The 13,216-nt window shown below is 36.4% G+C and overlaps 1 protein-coding gene across 1 annotated transcript in view; it reads left to right on the forward strand.

The window, feature by feature from the left end:
• The window catches only part of KLHL1 (kelch-like family member 1), a 378,971-nt gene that overhangs the window by 295,978 nt on the left and 69,777 nt on the right, over positions 1 to 13,216 (forward strand). The window contains exon 7 of the mRNA XM_005871702.2: positions 1,323 to 1,547. Within this exon, the coding sequence (XP_005871764.1) occupies positions 1,323 to 1,547 (225 nt within the window). The remainder of the gene's footprint in view (positions 1 to 1,322; positions 1,548 to 13,216) is intronic.

Consider the following 13,216-nt stretch of genomic DNA (forward strand, 5'->3'; position numbering starts at 1 on the left):
AAATTAGTTTAAACCAAACATAATGCTGGATTTTGAGATTTATATATCTACTTCAAAATCCAGCATTAAGCTTAATGATATACTTACATTTATATCTCTACACATAGCTATGTATCAGACTATTACTATTTTATAAATGGATTCTATTTACTGCAGGGAGAAATGTAGATGTTGATTGCTTATTAAGCACACAAAAAGTATTGTTACGATTATGAGATTTTTACAATGCCAGCGGACAGGGGAAGGAAGGCCTGCTCTTGCACAAATTTCGTGCATCAGGCCTCTATACAAAAAAAGCTTTTAGGAAAGATTACAACATGATTGATAAAGATAGATCATCATGTGTCTCTAAATTCTATTGAAGTATTCTCCAAATGCATTTTTTTAAAAAGATCAAAAAAAGCATCACACCACCATGGTTGGTTTTGCTCAGTGGTCAGAGCATCAGCCTGCATTCAGTAATTCTCAGTCAAGGGCATTGCAGGTTTGCTCTCCACCCTTACTCCCCACCCCTCAATCTGGGCAAGTACAGGAAACACCAACCGATGTGTCTATCTCAGTTGATGTTTCTCTCTCTCTCTCTCTCTCTCTCTCTCTCTCTCTCTTCTTCCTCCCTCCTTTTCACTCTGAAAATCAATGGAAAAAATATCCTCAGGTGAGGATTAAAAAAACAAAACAAGCATAACTGACATTTGTTTGTGTATCTTAAAATTGACTTTTAAAAGTTTTGTTTTTAATGCATAAGACAAATTAAAGAGAAACATGGTAAATAGTTTATTAAATTAATTCTCAGAATTACATATAATATGCATAGCTTAGGCATTAAAAAGGTTAATTTTTTTTCAGGCTAGGATTATGATATACTTTTTAAATGGCAAACAGTGATAGAGGGACTTTGTAAAATCTACTGCTAGAACTGTATTATGCCCAAAATTATTCTATTTAAGTGATATTTTAGCATGACACTAATATGTAATTCAAAAAAGCTGAACATTTGTGTCTATTACAAACAGTGATAGAGGGACTTCGTAAAATCTACTGCTAGTTATTCTATTTAAGTGATATTTTAGCATGACACCAATATGTAATTCAAAAAAGCTGAACATTTGTGTCTATTTGATCATAAGTATCCACCAGGTAGAGAAAATGTATTAGTAATTAAATTACTACTCCCTTTGTTTTTCTGACATGTTTTCTTTAAGAAAAATGAACATGACAAGAGCATTTTCACATCCTAAATTTACACTACTAATAATTTGTACAACTGGATCGAGTTATATATTGTAGTAGTAAATGGTGACTATGTGATTTTGTTTTATCAGGAGCTACAACCATAGAGAAATATAACCTCAGAACAAATTTGTGGATCCAGGCAGGGATGATGAATGGCCGGAGATTGCAGTTTGGTGTGGCTGTTATTGATGACAAACTCTTTGTAATTGGAGGCCGAGATGGCTTAAAGACATTGAACACTGTTGAATGTTACAATCCCAAAACAAAGACTTGGACTGTCTTACCACCGATGTCAACACATCGACATGGTCTAGGTAAGATTTCTTACTTTATTGATATTACTTTTAAAAACATTTTTATTAATAGTGAAAATATATATAAAAGTATAGTATTATTGTCATCAGTTATTATTAATTTTAGGTATACCAGGGTTTATTTGGAGCATTATTTTAAAGTTCTTCACATTTTCCTGTGTTGACCAATGTGCGTTTAATTGTTGAGAGAGATGTTAACAATACCAAAATGAGTAAACCTCAAATTATCCACAAAGTTTTCACAATCTAACATTCATTTAATATGTGAAATTTGATATAACAAATGCAGTGCAATCATGGAGAGGCCAGAGCAATATAGCTCAGAAAAAGAAACAGTTAATGTGGATTAAGATGACTCATTCCACATTACTGGATAAACAGGTCTAGTTATATATTTGCATTATTTCCATCTTGGAAAATCCATGGGGAGAAGGAAATATAGTTTTAGAGAAAAAGTGACTCCTCAGCTGTTACCAAGGGTCAATATGATAGGATTCACTTGATCTTTACTGTGGAGTAACCTGAAGATGGGAGAACTACACTTATATCAGAAGATCTGTTGTGAGTCTTGTCTTGAACCTACTATTTAATATTGACATGATTTTGGGCCAGAACTTAAATTATGAGCCTTAGTTTCCAAATTCACTACCAATTCAAGGTCATTAAGTAGATAAAAAATCTAACAACGATAATTGTCAAGTCCCATACAAATATTTGAAAAAGAGGAATTTAATAAAGACTAACAGTTATTGAATTTGCACTTTGTATCATGGGAATTGTATGAAATGCAAATTACTTTTTTGAAGACCTGGAATATGACAGAGAGTTAACTAAGTGTCTTTCATATACTTTGAATATTCACATTAGAAAGATATCAGGGTTTAATTGCAAATCCACTGATTTAGACATTAATAGACAAGCAAAATTAGAGAGCATTTCAAAAACAAATATTAATGATTAGAGGACTGGTGCACGAAATCATGCTTGGGGGTGTGTGGGGGGGGATCCCTCAGCCTGGCCTGCGCCCTTTCACAATCCAGGACCCCTCGTGGGATATCAGGCCTAAACCGGCAGTTAAGACATCCCTCTTGCAATCTGGGACGCTGCATGCACCAGTGACCATACTTTACATATAGGTGAAAGGCATCTTGCTGTTGTAAGGACAGGTACATTTTTTTGCCCTGATTATAAAAAGTAGTAAATAACATTATCCTTCTGAAGCAGTAGTACCATTTTCCCCATCTTAATGAGTGGAAAAACTGAAGCAGGGAGAAGTTAAGTAATTGGCTTTGTAACACAGTTGTAAGTGTCAGAATCAGGGCTGACCACAAAATGTGCAGGCCAGAGTCCATGCAAGTCACCACTGCATCATCCTGTTTTTTCAGTGTTAGAGTAGCCGTGCCAGGTTTTAATTTTTAAATCTAAGAGACTGTTCCCAATATATAGGGTAGGGTCCCTAGGCCTGGCCAGCGATCAGGGCCGGTCTGTGGGGCAACTGGCAGGGTGATTGGGGGGCCCCCTACTGGCACCCCCCTTGGCTGGTGGCCTGACACCATCCACTCGCTGGCCCGGACCAGGGCGACTGCTGAGTTGAGTGTCTGCCCCCTGGTGGTCAGTGCATGTCATAGTGACCAGTCATTCAGCAGGTCGTTCTGCCATGTGGTCGATTTGCAAATATTAGGGTTTTATTATATAGGATAGTTTAACTTTGAGTTCTCCAAAACTGCATTCCTCATTCTTGTTTACTATCAATCTAAGTGAAATAAAAAGTAAATTATTAAAATAGATTAACTAAATCATTATTTCCATCTTCTACCTTTTTGATCATCTTCTTTTACCTCCTTTTCTTCAGTTTGCTCATTAGTAAAATTATAAAATAATAATAAATGTCTGAGAAAGTTTAAGTTCTAAAATTCTGTGTTTTATATAAAAGCCACATAAATTCTGTAAATCATATAGAATCAAATTAGAATATGAAAAACATGAATAACAAATGCTTTTCCCCATATCAATATTTATGGATATAGAAGGTTTCTTATATGGTTTCTCCTCCCAAGTAAATTAGAGCATTTTGGCTTTCATATCCATATAAAAGCTCTATGTGTTGTTTTTATTAGTTAACTAACAGCCTATGTTCCTGTTTGGGGGAATATAGAGAATATGCAGTATGGATTGGAATATTTAGAATTTAATGTATCTTTTTCCCTTTTTGTTTTATAAAATTGAATTCATTTCTATTAAGGTATACCCAGGTTCAACTATGTATATATTGATTATGTAGGATATTTACATGTCAAGAGAACATACATGAAAATGTTTCACCAAGAATGGACCTTAAGTGGTATAATTCCATGTGCTTCAAGTATACTAAATCCTATTTGCCTCAAATTCTATTACACCAGCACCAGTGCTGAGCAGGATGGTAATCTCACATAGTGTCTTTGGTTTGTCTTATTTGTTAAAGAGTTCATTGTAAAGGTCCATGTGGAAATAAGGCTACATAAAAAGTTACATGTGCCAAGTATCACAACATCAAAATGTAATGTAGCTTTTCCACAAGTGTTAGTGACTCAATAGCAATTCTCATAGTTGACTGTTTTCATGATGAAGCGTCTCCTCCTGTTTGTTTATTTTGTTGTTTTCCTTCACTTCTAATTGTCAGGTGGGCCACCTCTCCTATATAGAGCATGCTGTTGGGTTCTTATGTGTTTTACTTCCTAGGAGTTTTTGGTTTTGTTCAGTTTTTTTTTTTTTAATCCTCTACTACAGAACTCCCCAAGAGCTGATCTGATTGAGTTAGTAGGTAATATCATAGCACAAGGCATCAAATTCTCATTTCAGAGCATCTCATAAAGTGCTAGCAATGTCCAGTAGATAGAAAGCTGCCTTTGACATGGATGCCAATCGAGGTCCAATCAGTTGAAGCTAGATTGATAGTGCTACCCTGAACGGCAAGCTGGATCCGTGTTCTTGTCCTACATAATTTAAAGAATAAAATTCATGGACAAAGGATTTTAAGCAAAAATGTGGAAATTTATTGCAAGTGTATACAAACTACCACATGGGGAGGGGTTCCCAGATGGATAATCAGTGAAGTCTCTTTGTGCTGGCAGCTTCTTTGTCTATATGTGCTACTTTCTAATTGGACCCTTCCTCATTTTATGTCCCCTGTGTTTTTTCCAATTTCCTCCTTTTCCCTGCATGGTATCAAAGTTTCAAAGCTCACCCAGTGTTTCCCCCATCTTCTCCCCCTTATCCTATATAATAAAAGGCTAATATGCAAAATGTCCGCTCAGGAGTTCAACCCACCAGGAGTTTGACCACTCACTATGACATGCGCTGACCACCAGGGAGTGGTTCAGAACAAAGGAAGGCCCTGGCCGGCAGCCGGCAGCCAGGGAAGGAAGGCCTCGACCAGCCCTGATAGCTGGCCAGGCCTAGGGACCCTACCCGTGCACGAATTTTGTGCACTGGGCCTCTAGTCTTATTACATTCTTCTGTCCACTGTGTATGTAAGATAAACAATCTGGCTGCTTGGAGCTATCTCTGACCCATCACATATGCATTCCTTTCCCATGGACCCTTCCCTAACTGCCTTTCCTTATCTCTAAATCCTTTTGGTAATAACACAAGACACGTGTATGTTCTCTGATGAACCAGAGTGCTTCCTTTAGGATCAATCACATTCTTTATGATCAGTTGCATCTCGAGAAGTTCAGCATTATGTATCATACTCAAATGCAATTAACATCCTCAGTCTACAATTCTTGTTCCTTCAATATAATATATCAGTCTTTGATTTATCTTCTCTCTTCTTCTAGGGACTTCTATTTACATAGGTGTTTATATTTCTTATTTAATGCATCATATCTTATAAACTTAATTTTTTATTTATTTGATAAATCATTGTAATATCCAGCCCTTCAAATTGATCTTAATCTGTGTGTACCGTGATACTAATTGTATGTATTGATCTCAATTTTTTTTCTTTTCTTTTTTTTAAAATTTATCTTTATTGTTGAAAGTATTACCAGTGTCCCTTTCTCTTCCCCATTGACCCCTTCTAGCCTGCCCTCTCCCCACCTCAGGCCTTCACCACACTATTGTCTGTGTCATGGGTTATGCATATATGCATATAAGTTCTTGGATTAATCTCTTCCCACCCAGCCACTCACCCTTGCCTTCACTCTGAGATTTAATTTTTTCTTCGACAGTCTGTTCCATGCTTCTATGTCTCTGAATCTATTTTGTTCATCAGTTTATGATATGGGAATTTTGGACTGGAATGCTCAGTGTTCCCTGGGCAAGATGGCTTTTCCTGGGCTCTTTGTTCATCAGAGTCAAAGAATGAAACCACAGATGGAAGATGGTATAGTAAAGGTGGAAATCATTGAAGAACAAGTACAAACTCCCACGTGGGGAGGAGGAGAGAATCCCACAGCACAGACTCCCATGTGGGGAGGGGGAAAGAGTCCCACCAAATTCCTTTTTCTATGGTTTATAAAGATTGCAGTTCTTTGTGCCTTGATATCCCCTCTGATTGGTCAATATTCCCCTTTGATTTGGTCACTAAAGTGACTCCTGAGCTCAAAGGTCAAAACCTCACATGGGAAGTGTGAGGCCCTCCTCCCTCATTGTTCTCTTATTCCCTCTGGACTTTCTTCCTTCTTCTCTTTATTCTGTAAATGTGTATCTTTTGCTACTCCCAGTTCCCTCATCTTATGGAAATGTAACTGTTGCCTCTCCCAACTCCCTTGTCTTATGGAAATGTACCCTTTGCAGGTCTGTAGTCCAGTGCTTTTTCCATGGACCCCTTAATTACTAAAATTTCCTAAACCTGCCTATTTCACTCTGAAAAATTCCTTTCATTTAGATTTCACATGAGTGAGATCATGTTCCTACTTGGTAATAAATTATAATTACTTTCTTCTTTTTAATGGTATCAATAACTTCCTTTATTTCTGTGAGACATTTATTATATCTTTTTCAAATTCTTGTCTGCCTACTTAATTACTTCTTTTTTTATTTATTATTGGTGATTGTCTTCCTCCTTCTCTTCCAACTCCTTGACAAGCTCTCTCTCCTTTTCTCTTTCTCCTGTTAGCCTTTTCATCTCCTCCTCTGTTTCTTCTCTTCCTTTTTTCCTCCTCTTCCTCATATCCCTCCATTTCTTTTTCTTCATTTTCTTTCTCCTCTTTAAATTCTATTTAACAGTCATTATAACTACTAAAATATGTAATTTTTAACTGTGCACTCATATGAACATATCAGATACTTTGACTAGTTGGTTGAAAGGCTGAGGCATTTGCCATTCTTGTGTGCTCCCCAAACATTCAGTAGTGGATAGGGGAATTATATGTGGGCATAAAGTCTTTCCCTGCAAGTTAACTTTGCCCAACCTATGTGCTGTTATTCCTAAAATATAGGGCCAGGGACACATGGTGATTTACTTACATTTGCACATCAATTTCCCTGGGCATTTTTTCCTTATCTCTGATACTCTTACCACAGGGCTGGGAGCTGAGATGAGGAGGGAATGTTCTGGACCAACAAGTCTGATTCTGCTGTTAGCAGTTCCACATCCAAGCTGGGCTCTGATGGTAACCTGATGTTATCCAACTAAAACAGGAATTTTAGGGGTATAATAGGACAGGTTTAGGAAATTTTAGATATTTTGGAAATTAAGGGGACCATGGAAGAAGCACAGGGATGCAGAGCAGCAGAAGGTATATTTCCATAGAATAGGGGAGCTGAAAAGCTGCAACAGGTGCATTTCCATAGAATGAGGGAGCTGGGAACAGCAAAAGGTCTATATTTACAAATTAAAGAGAAGGAAGCCCTTCATCCAGAAGGAGAAGAAGAAAGCCCAAAGGGAGTAGGAAAACAATAAGGAAGGAGGAGGGAGAACCTCACATGTCCCATGTGAGGTTTTACCTTTGAGCCCAAGAGTTACCATAGTAACCAGTCCAAGGGAATAGTGACCAATCAGAGGGGATATCAAGGCACCACGATCTGCAGCCTTTATAAGCCATAGGGAAAAGGAACTCAGTGGAACCAATTATGGCAAGCTCCCAACAAGCACTGCTGTTTCACTGCCTGAGAGTGTAGAAGACACAGTAGCTCTTCTGAAGAGAATATGTGGTAATAAAAAGAGCACAAAACAAGTTTTCCTCCAGGATAGTCCCTAAAGGCAGTTCCTTGAATTTCTGTCTCACTGAGGAAGCTGCAACTGATTTCTGATTTGCTAATTGTTTTTTATTTTTTTACAATTTTGATGTTAATTTTTCAAACACATATCATAACTCTCCCTTTGGTATAATCATCAAGATTAGTTTCAAGTATAAACCAACAGTTGCCTGAGCTAATTTTCTATTTGTTCAGAAACTAGAAGGTACTGTGTTATTTCCCACAGCGAATCAGTGCCTACTTTGTGGTATACAGTGTAATTACAAAACTGACTATGTAATTTAATATAATACATTCAAGTGACAAGGGGCTAGAGTCTAAAGTAAAATTTAAAAATATTAAATACAAATGCAAAATATTTTCTTTAACCCAGATAGCTTAGCTCCCCTCTCCTTAATTTGTATGAAAAAAAAAAAAATCCTTGTATGACTTTACAAGAAAGTCACATGAATTATTTGGTTGCTAAAGATGATTATGTGGTCAAAAATATTTCATAGTTATCAATAAATGAAGAATGCACATTCTGCTGCATAAAATAGTATATAAAATTATATTCATTTTAAGTCTATGACACAAGGGAGCGATGCATCTACCTAGAGGATTAAACTAATTAAGAGCACAGTTTGCTCAATATGCTAAGAGTTTTCATTTTAGCATTTATGTCTTTGAGGCACATTTTGATACATCATGCCTTTTTTCACCACATTTTATGTTGTATAAAATTGAATAAAATATTAGTTCAATAAACTTTTTGCAATTAAGTTAGTTTAAGAAAAATTGATAAAGACTACTTTAGTGCTATTTAGTAAGATTCTCTAAATGCCAGGCACCATGTTGTATGTTAAATACATGGTGAGGGCTCTTTTTGTTTTTGTGTTTTTTAGTTTCAATTGATAACATTCACATACCATAAAACTAAGTTTTAACATTTAGAGTAGATACTTGGAGTATATTCACAGATACGCTCAGCCATCCCCATTATCAAATTCCAAAACATTTTTGTCTTCCTAAAAAAAACCTGTACAAGAATAGCTGTCACTCTTTATTGCCCCATCAACCTAGCCTTTCACAACAATTACTCTACTTCCTGTCTCTATGGAATTGCCAGTTTGGGACATTTCATATAAACAGAATCACATAATTGGTGGCCTTTTATGTATGGTTTCCCTCACACAACATAAAGTTTTCAATAGTTATCCATTTTATAGCCTGTATAAATGCTTCATTTCTTTTATGGCTGAAGAATATTCCATGGTTAGAATTTACCACATTTTATTTATGCATCCTATATAATAAAAGGCTAATGCAAATTGTCCCCTCAACCAGGAGTTCAACCAGGATTTCAACCAGAGGGTGGGGCTGGCCGGCCAACCTCCTGTGGCCCCTCCCCCCGGCAGGCCTGGCCTGATCAGCCCCAATTGGGGCAGGCGAGCTAGAACTCACCCATGCGCCAAGCCTCTAGTAATCAATAAAAGAACATTTAGGTTGTTTTCACTTTTTATCTATTATGAATAAAACTGCTATGTGTTATGCCCAGAGTTCAGGGTCCCCAATAATCCACCACCAGGGAGCCTTTTCCGATGCAAAAGCAAGGAGTCTTTATTCAAACCCGGGTTTGGCTCCCAGCCTCTTTTCGGCGCAGCAGAGAGATGTGAGAGAGCGAGCCCCAGGAGAACAAAGGTTATATAGGGCTGGTCATTTGGGTGGGCTTAGGGCAGTGACGTGGGTTACAGAGATTGGTCATTTAGGTCAGGGTTTTTCAGCAGGGTCTTACAGCACAAAAATGCAGATTGTCCCCTCAACCAGGAGTTCAACCAGGATTTCGACCAGAGGGCGGGGCTGGCCTGCCAACCTCCTGTGGCCCCTCCCCCCGGCAGGCCTGGCCTGATCAGCCCCAATTGGGGCAGGCGAGCTAGAACTCACCCATGCACCAGGCCTCTAGTAATCAATAAAAGGACATTTAGATTGTTTTCACTTTTTAGCTATTATGAATAAAACTGCTATGCACATTCATGTATGCATTTTTGTGTAGATATATGTTTCCAATTCTGTTGGATATATACATAAGAGGGGTATTATTGATTCATATGGTAACTCTATCTTCAACTAATGGAGAAACAACCAAGCTGTTTTCATAATGACTACCCCATTTTCTGTCTCCTCAGCAATGTATGAGGATGCCAGTTTTTCCACATCTTTTCCAACTTTTGTTATTATCTATTCTTGTTTTATTATAACAATTATAATGTATAGAAAGTAGAATCTCATTGTACCTCATAGGCATATCTCTAATAAATAATTTTCAAAAACATTTTATGTGTTTATTGGCCATGTATATATCTTCTTTGGATAAATCTCTATTCAAAGATTTTGCACATATTTTGTTTGGGATATATATTTTTTTTTATTATTGAGTTGTAATTATTTATTTTATATTCTGTGTAATAAGATTTGACTTTGTTCTTCTTTCAAGATATTTAAGATTTCAGGAGGCTTTTTTGAGTCTTTTACATTTCCATACATATCTTAGAATTAATTTTTCAATTGCTGCAAAATCATATCTGGGATTCTGATATTGATTGGACTGGATCTGAGGGACAATTGGTCAGTTTTTTTCAGTCTTTCAATCAATGAATATTAAATATCATTCTATTTAGGTCTACTTTATTGGATTTCTTTTTCTGCTAAATTTATAGCTAAGTTATCTATTATATTTGATTTTATTGTACATGGAATAATTTCTTATGTTCACTTACAAGTTTTCCATTCTTTATGTATAAAAATACAATTTATATTTGTAATTAACTCATATCCTGAAACCCAAGAAACATTTTTAATAGATTAGTAGATTCTTGTGGATTTCTTATGATTATATATAATAAAGTAATTTTATCAGAGAAGAAAAAATGTTTTTACTTTTTTCTTTAAAATCATGATTTTTATTTCATTTAGTTACTTATTTACCTTGGCAAGAACCTCCAGTACAATATTGAATAGAACTGACAAGAGAGGACATTGTTGCCTTGCTCTTAAATTAGGGGAAAATGTTTCAGTCTTTTACCATTAAATAAGATGTTATCATTGTTATTTTGTGTGGGTTTTTTTAGAAGCTTTTTATTGTGTTACAGAAGGTCATTTATATTCCTAGTTAGGCGAATGTTTTATCACTGAAGGGCTATTGGATTTTATAAAGTATTTTTTCTGCATCTATTGAAAAGAGTATGTAAATTTTTTTCTTTATTCTACTAGTATAGTGTTATTACATCAAATATGCTTTTCTGATATTAATTCATATGAGCTTCTTTAGATAAACCTCATTAGGTCATGGTCCATAATCTTTTTATTAGGTTGCTATATTTGCTTTGTTAGTATTATGTGCAAGGTTTTCATCTATATTTGTAAGGGACATTGGTCTATAGTTTTCTTGTGATATCTTCGTCTGGTTTGATTATCAAGGTAATGCTGGCTTTGTAGAATGAGATGGGAGTTATTCACTGACCTTCTAACCTGTGAAAGAGTTTGTGAAGTATTGATATTATTTTTTCTTTAAAAACTCAGTAGAATTCATCAGTAAAGCTAAGGGAACCTGGGCATTACTTTGTGGAAAGTTTTTAGATTACTAATCACTGTCTACTGTTTTTGGTCTATTCAGATTTTCCATTGCTTCTTGAGTCAGTTTCTGTAGTTAGTGACTTTATAGGACTTTGTCCATCTCAAATGGATGCCTAAATTGATAGCATACAATTATTTATAGTATTCTCTTATAATCCATCTTATTTTTTATAAGGTTGGCAGTAATGTTCCCTATTTTATTCCTGATTTTAATAATTAAACATTTCTCTCTTTATCTCTTATTCAGTTTAGGTAAGTTTGGAATTTTGTTGATCTTTTCAAAGAATCAACTGCTAGGTTTATGTTTTATTTTGTCTTATAATTCCCTATTTTATTTATATCTGTTTTTTCATAGCTATACATTTTTTACAGCTATACATTTCCTGGTAAGCCCTGATTAAGTTGACCTCCATAAATTTTGAAGTTTTGTGCCTTCATTTTCACTAATCTCAATGTATTTTTAATTATTTTTTCATCTTTGATCCATTGGTTATATGTTTTTGTTTGTGTGTTTTTGTTAATCATCACCTGAGAATATTTTTTCCCATTGATTTTAGGGCGAGTGAAAAGGAAGGAAAGAAGGAAAGGGAAAGAGAGAGAGGGAAAAATCAATCTGAGAGAGACACATTGATTGGTTGCCTATCATGTGCACCCTGACTGGGCTGGGGATTGAATTTACAGCTCAGTAAATTGAACCTTCAGCCCTACCATGAACTGAACCTTCAGCCCTACCATGTGAGGGTCGATGCTCTAACCATGAAATATACTGGCCAGAGCTGAAGGAGTGTTTTTAATTTCCACATGTCTGTTATTATTGTCATACAAATTACATGTTTCTATGTTATACATCCATTAACACAGTTTTTAAACTATTGTTTTATGCAGTTATTTTTTAAGTAAGAAAGAAGAAAATGTTATTGAAACCGAAATGTGGAGTGTTTGAGTCTGAGTTCTGTCTCACAAAACCAAAGAATGGCTTTGTAGACAAAAATGGTTAGCGGAAGCAAAGGTTATTGAGAGAAGCCAGTCCTGGAAAAGGTGCAGCTGGGGTTCCAGGAGCAGGCCAGTGTCTAGCTTCTGTTCCATGTTGCCATCAGGAGTTAAAGTCTACTCATGGTGTAGAGTCCCATGTGGCCATGAGCCTCATGGGTGCAGGGGATGTGCTCCTACACCACAGGAATGTCAGGAATCCATTGCGCACCTGGGAGAGAGAGAGAACACTAGAGGAAACTTACCCTTTTTAATTTAGGGGATGGATACAGCCTTGCTAGCTCCTGATTGAGCTTTTCAAAGAATTCTGTCTTAGCAACATCCTTGAGATTGGTTTATACGCCTTACTGCCTTGTGATTGGTTATCTGCATGCTGCCCGTCTTCTTAGCAATATCCATACATTTTTAAAATTCTTGCCTCTCCTGGGTGTCCTTCCTTCCCAGCCCAGTCGGGGTGTCTTAGTAACTCCACCCAGCTGGGTTCCTGGGTTTTATTTCCTCCTCCTCCCATGGTCCCGATTTCTGACTACCTGGCTTCCCTCTGTCTCCTCATTATAAACAAAAAATGCATTTATACATTATTTTAAAAATATATTCACCTAGCCATAGGTTTTTATTCTTCATTTGGATTTGCGGTTTTGTAGATTGGTGTGAGGAGAACAGCTTTACTGCCAGGTAAAGCCTTTGTAATTGCCTACAATCAGGTCTGAACTTCTCATGTCTTAACCTTCACTTCCTGCTTACACTAATCTTCAGGGCCAGCCAGAGATGAGAGCCTAATACCTTCTCAGATTTTATCTGAACATGTGTACAGCCCTGAACATGCACATGACCTTCAAGAGTACCAGGAATGTATCAATCTTTTCAAATCCCCCCATGGA

The sequence above is a fragment of the Myotis brandtii genome, unplaced genomic scaffold (genome assembly GCF_000412655.1).
Source record: "Myotis brandtii unplaced genomic scaffold, ASM41265v1 scaffold353, whole genome shotgun sequence".
Taxonomy (NCBI): domain Eukaryota; kingdom Metazoa; phylum Chordata; class Mammalia; order Chiroptera; family Vespertilionidae; genus Myotis; species Myotis brandtii.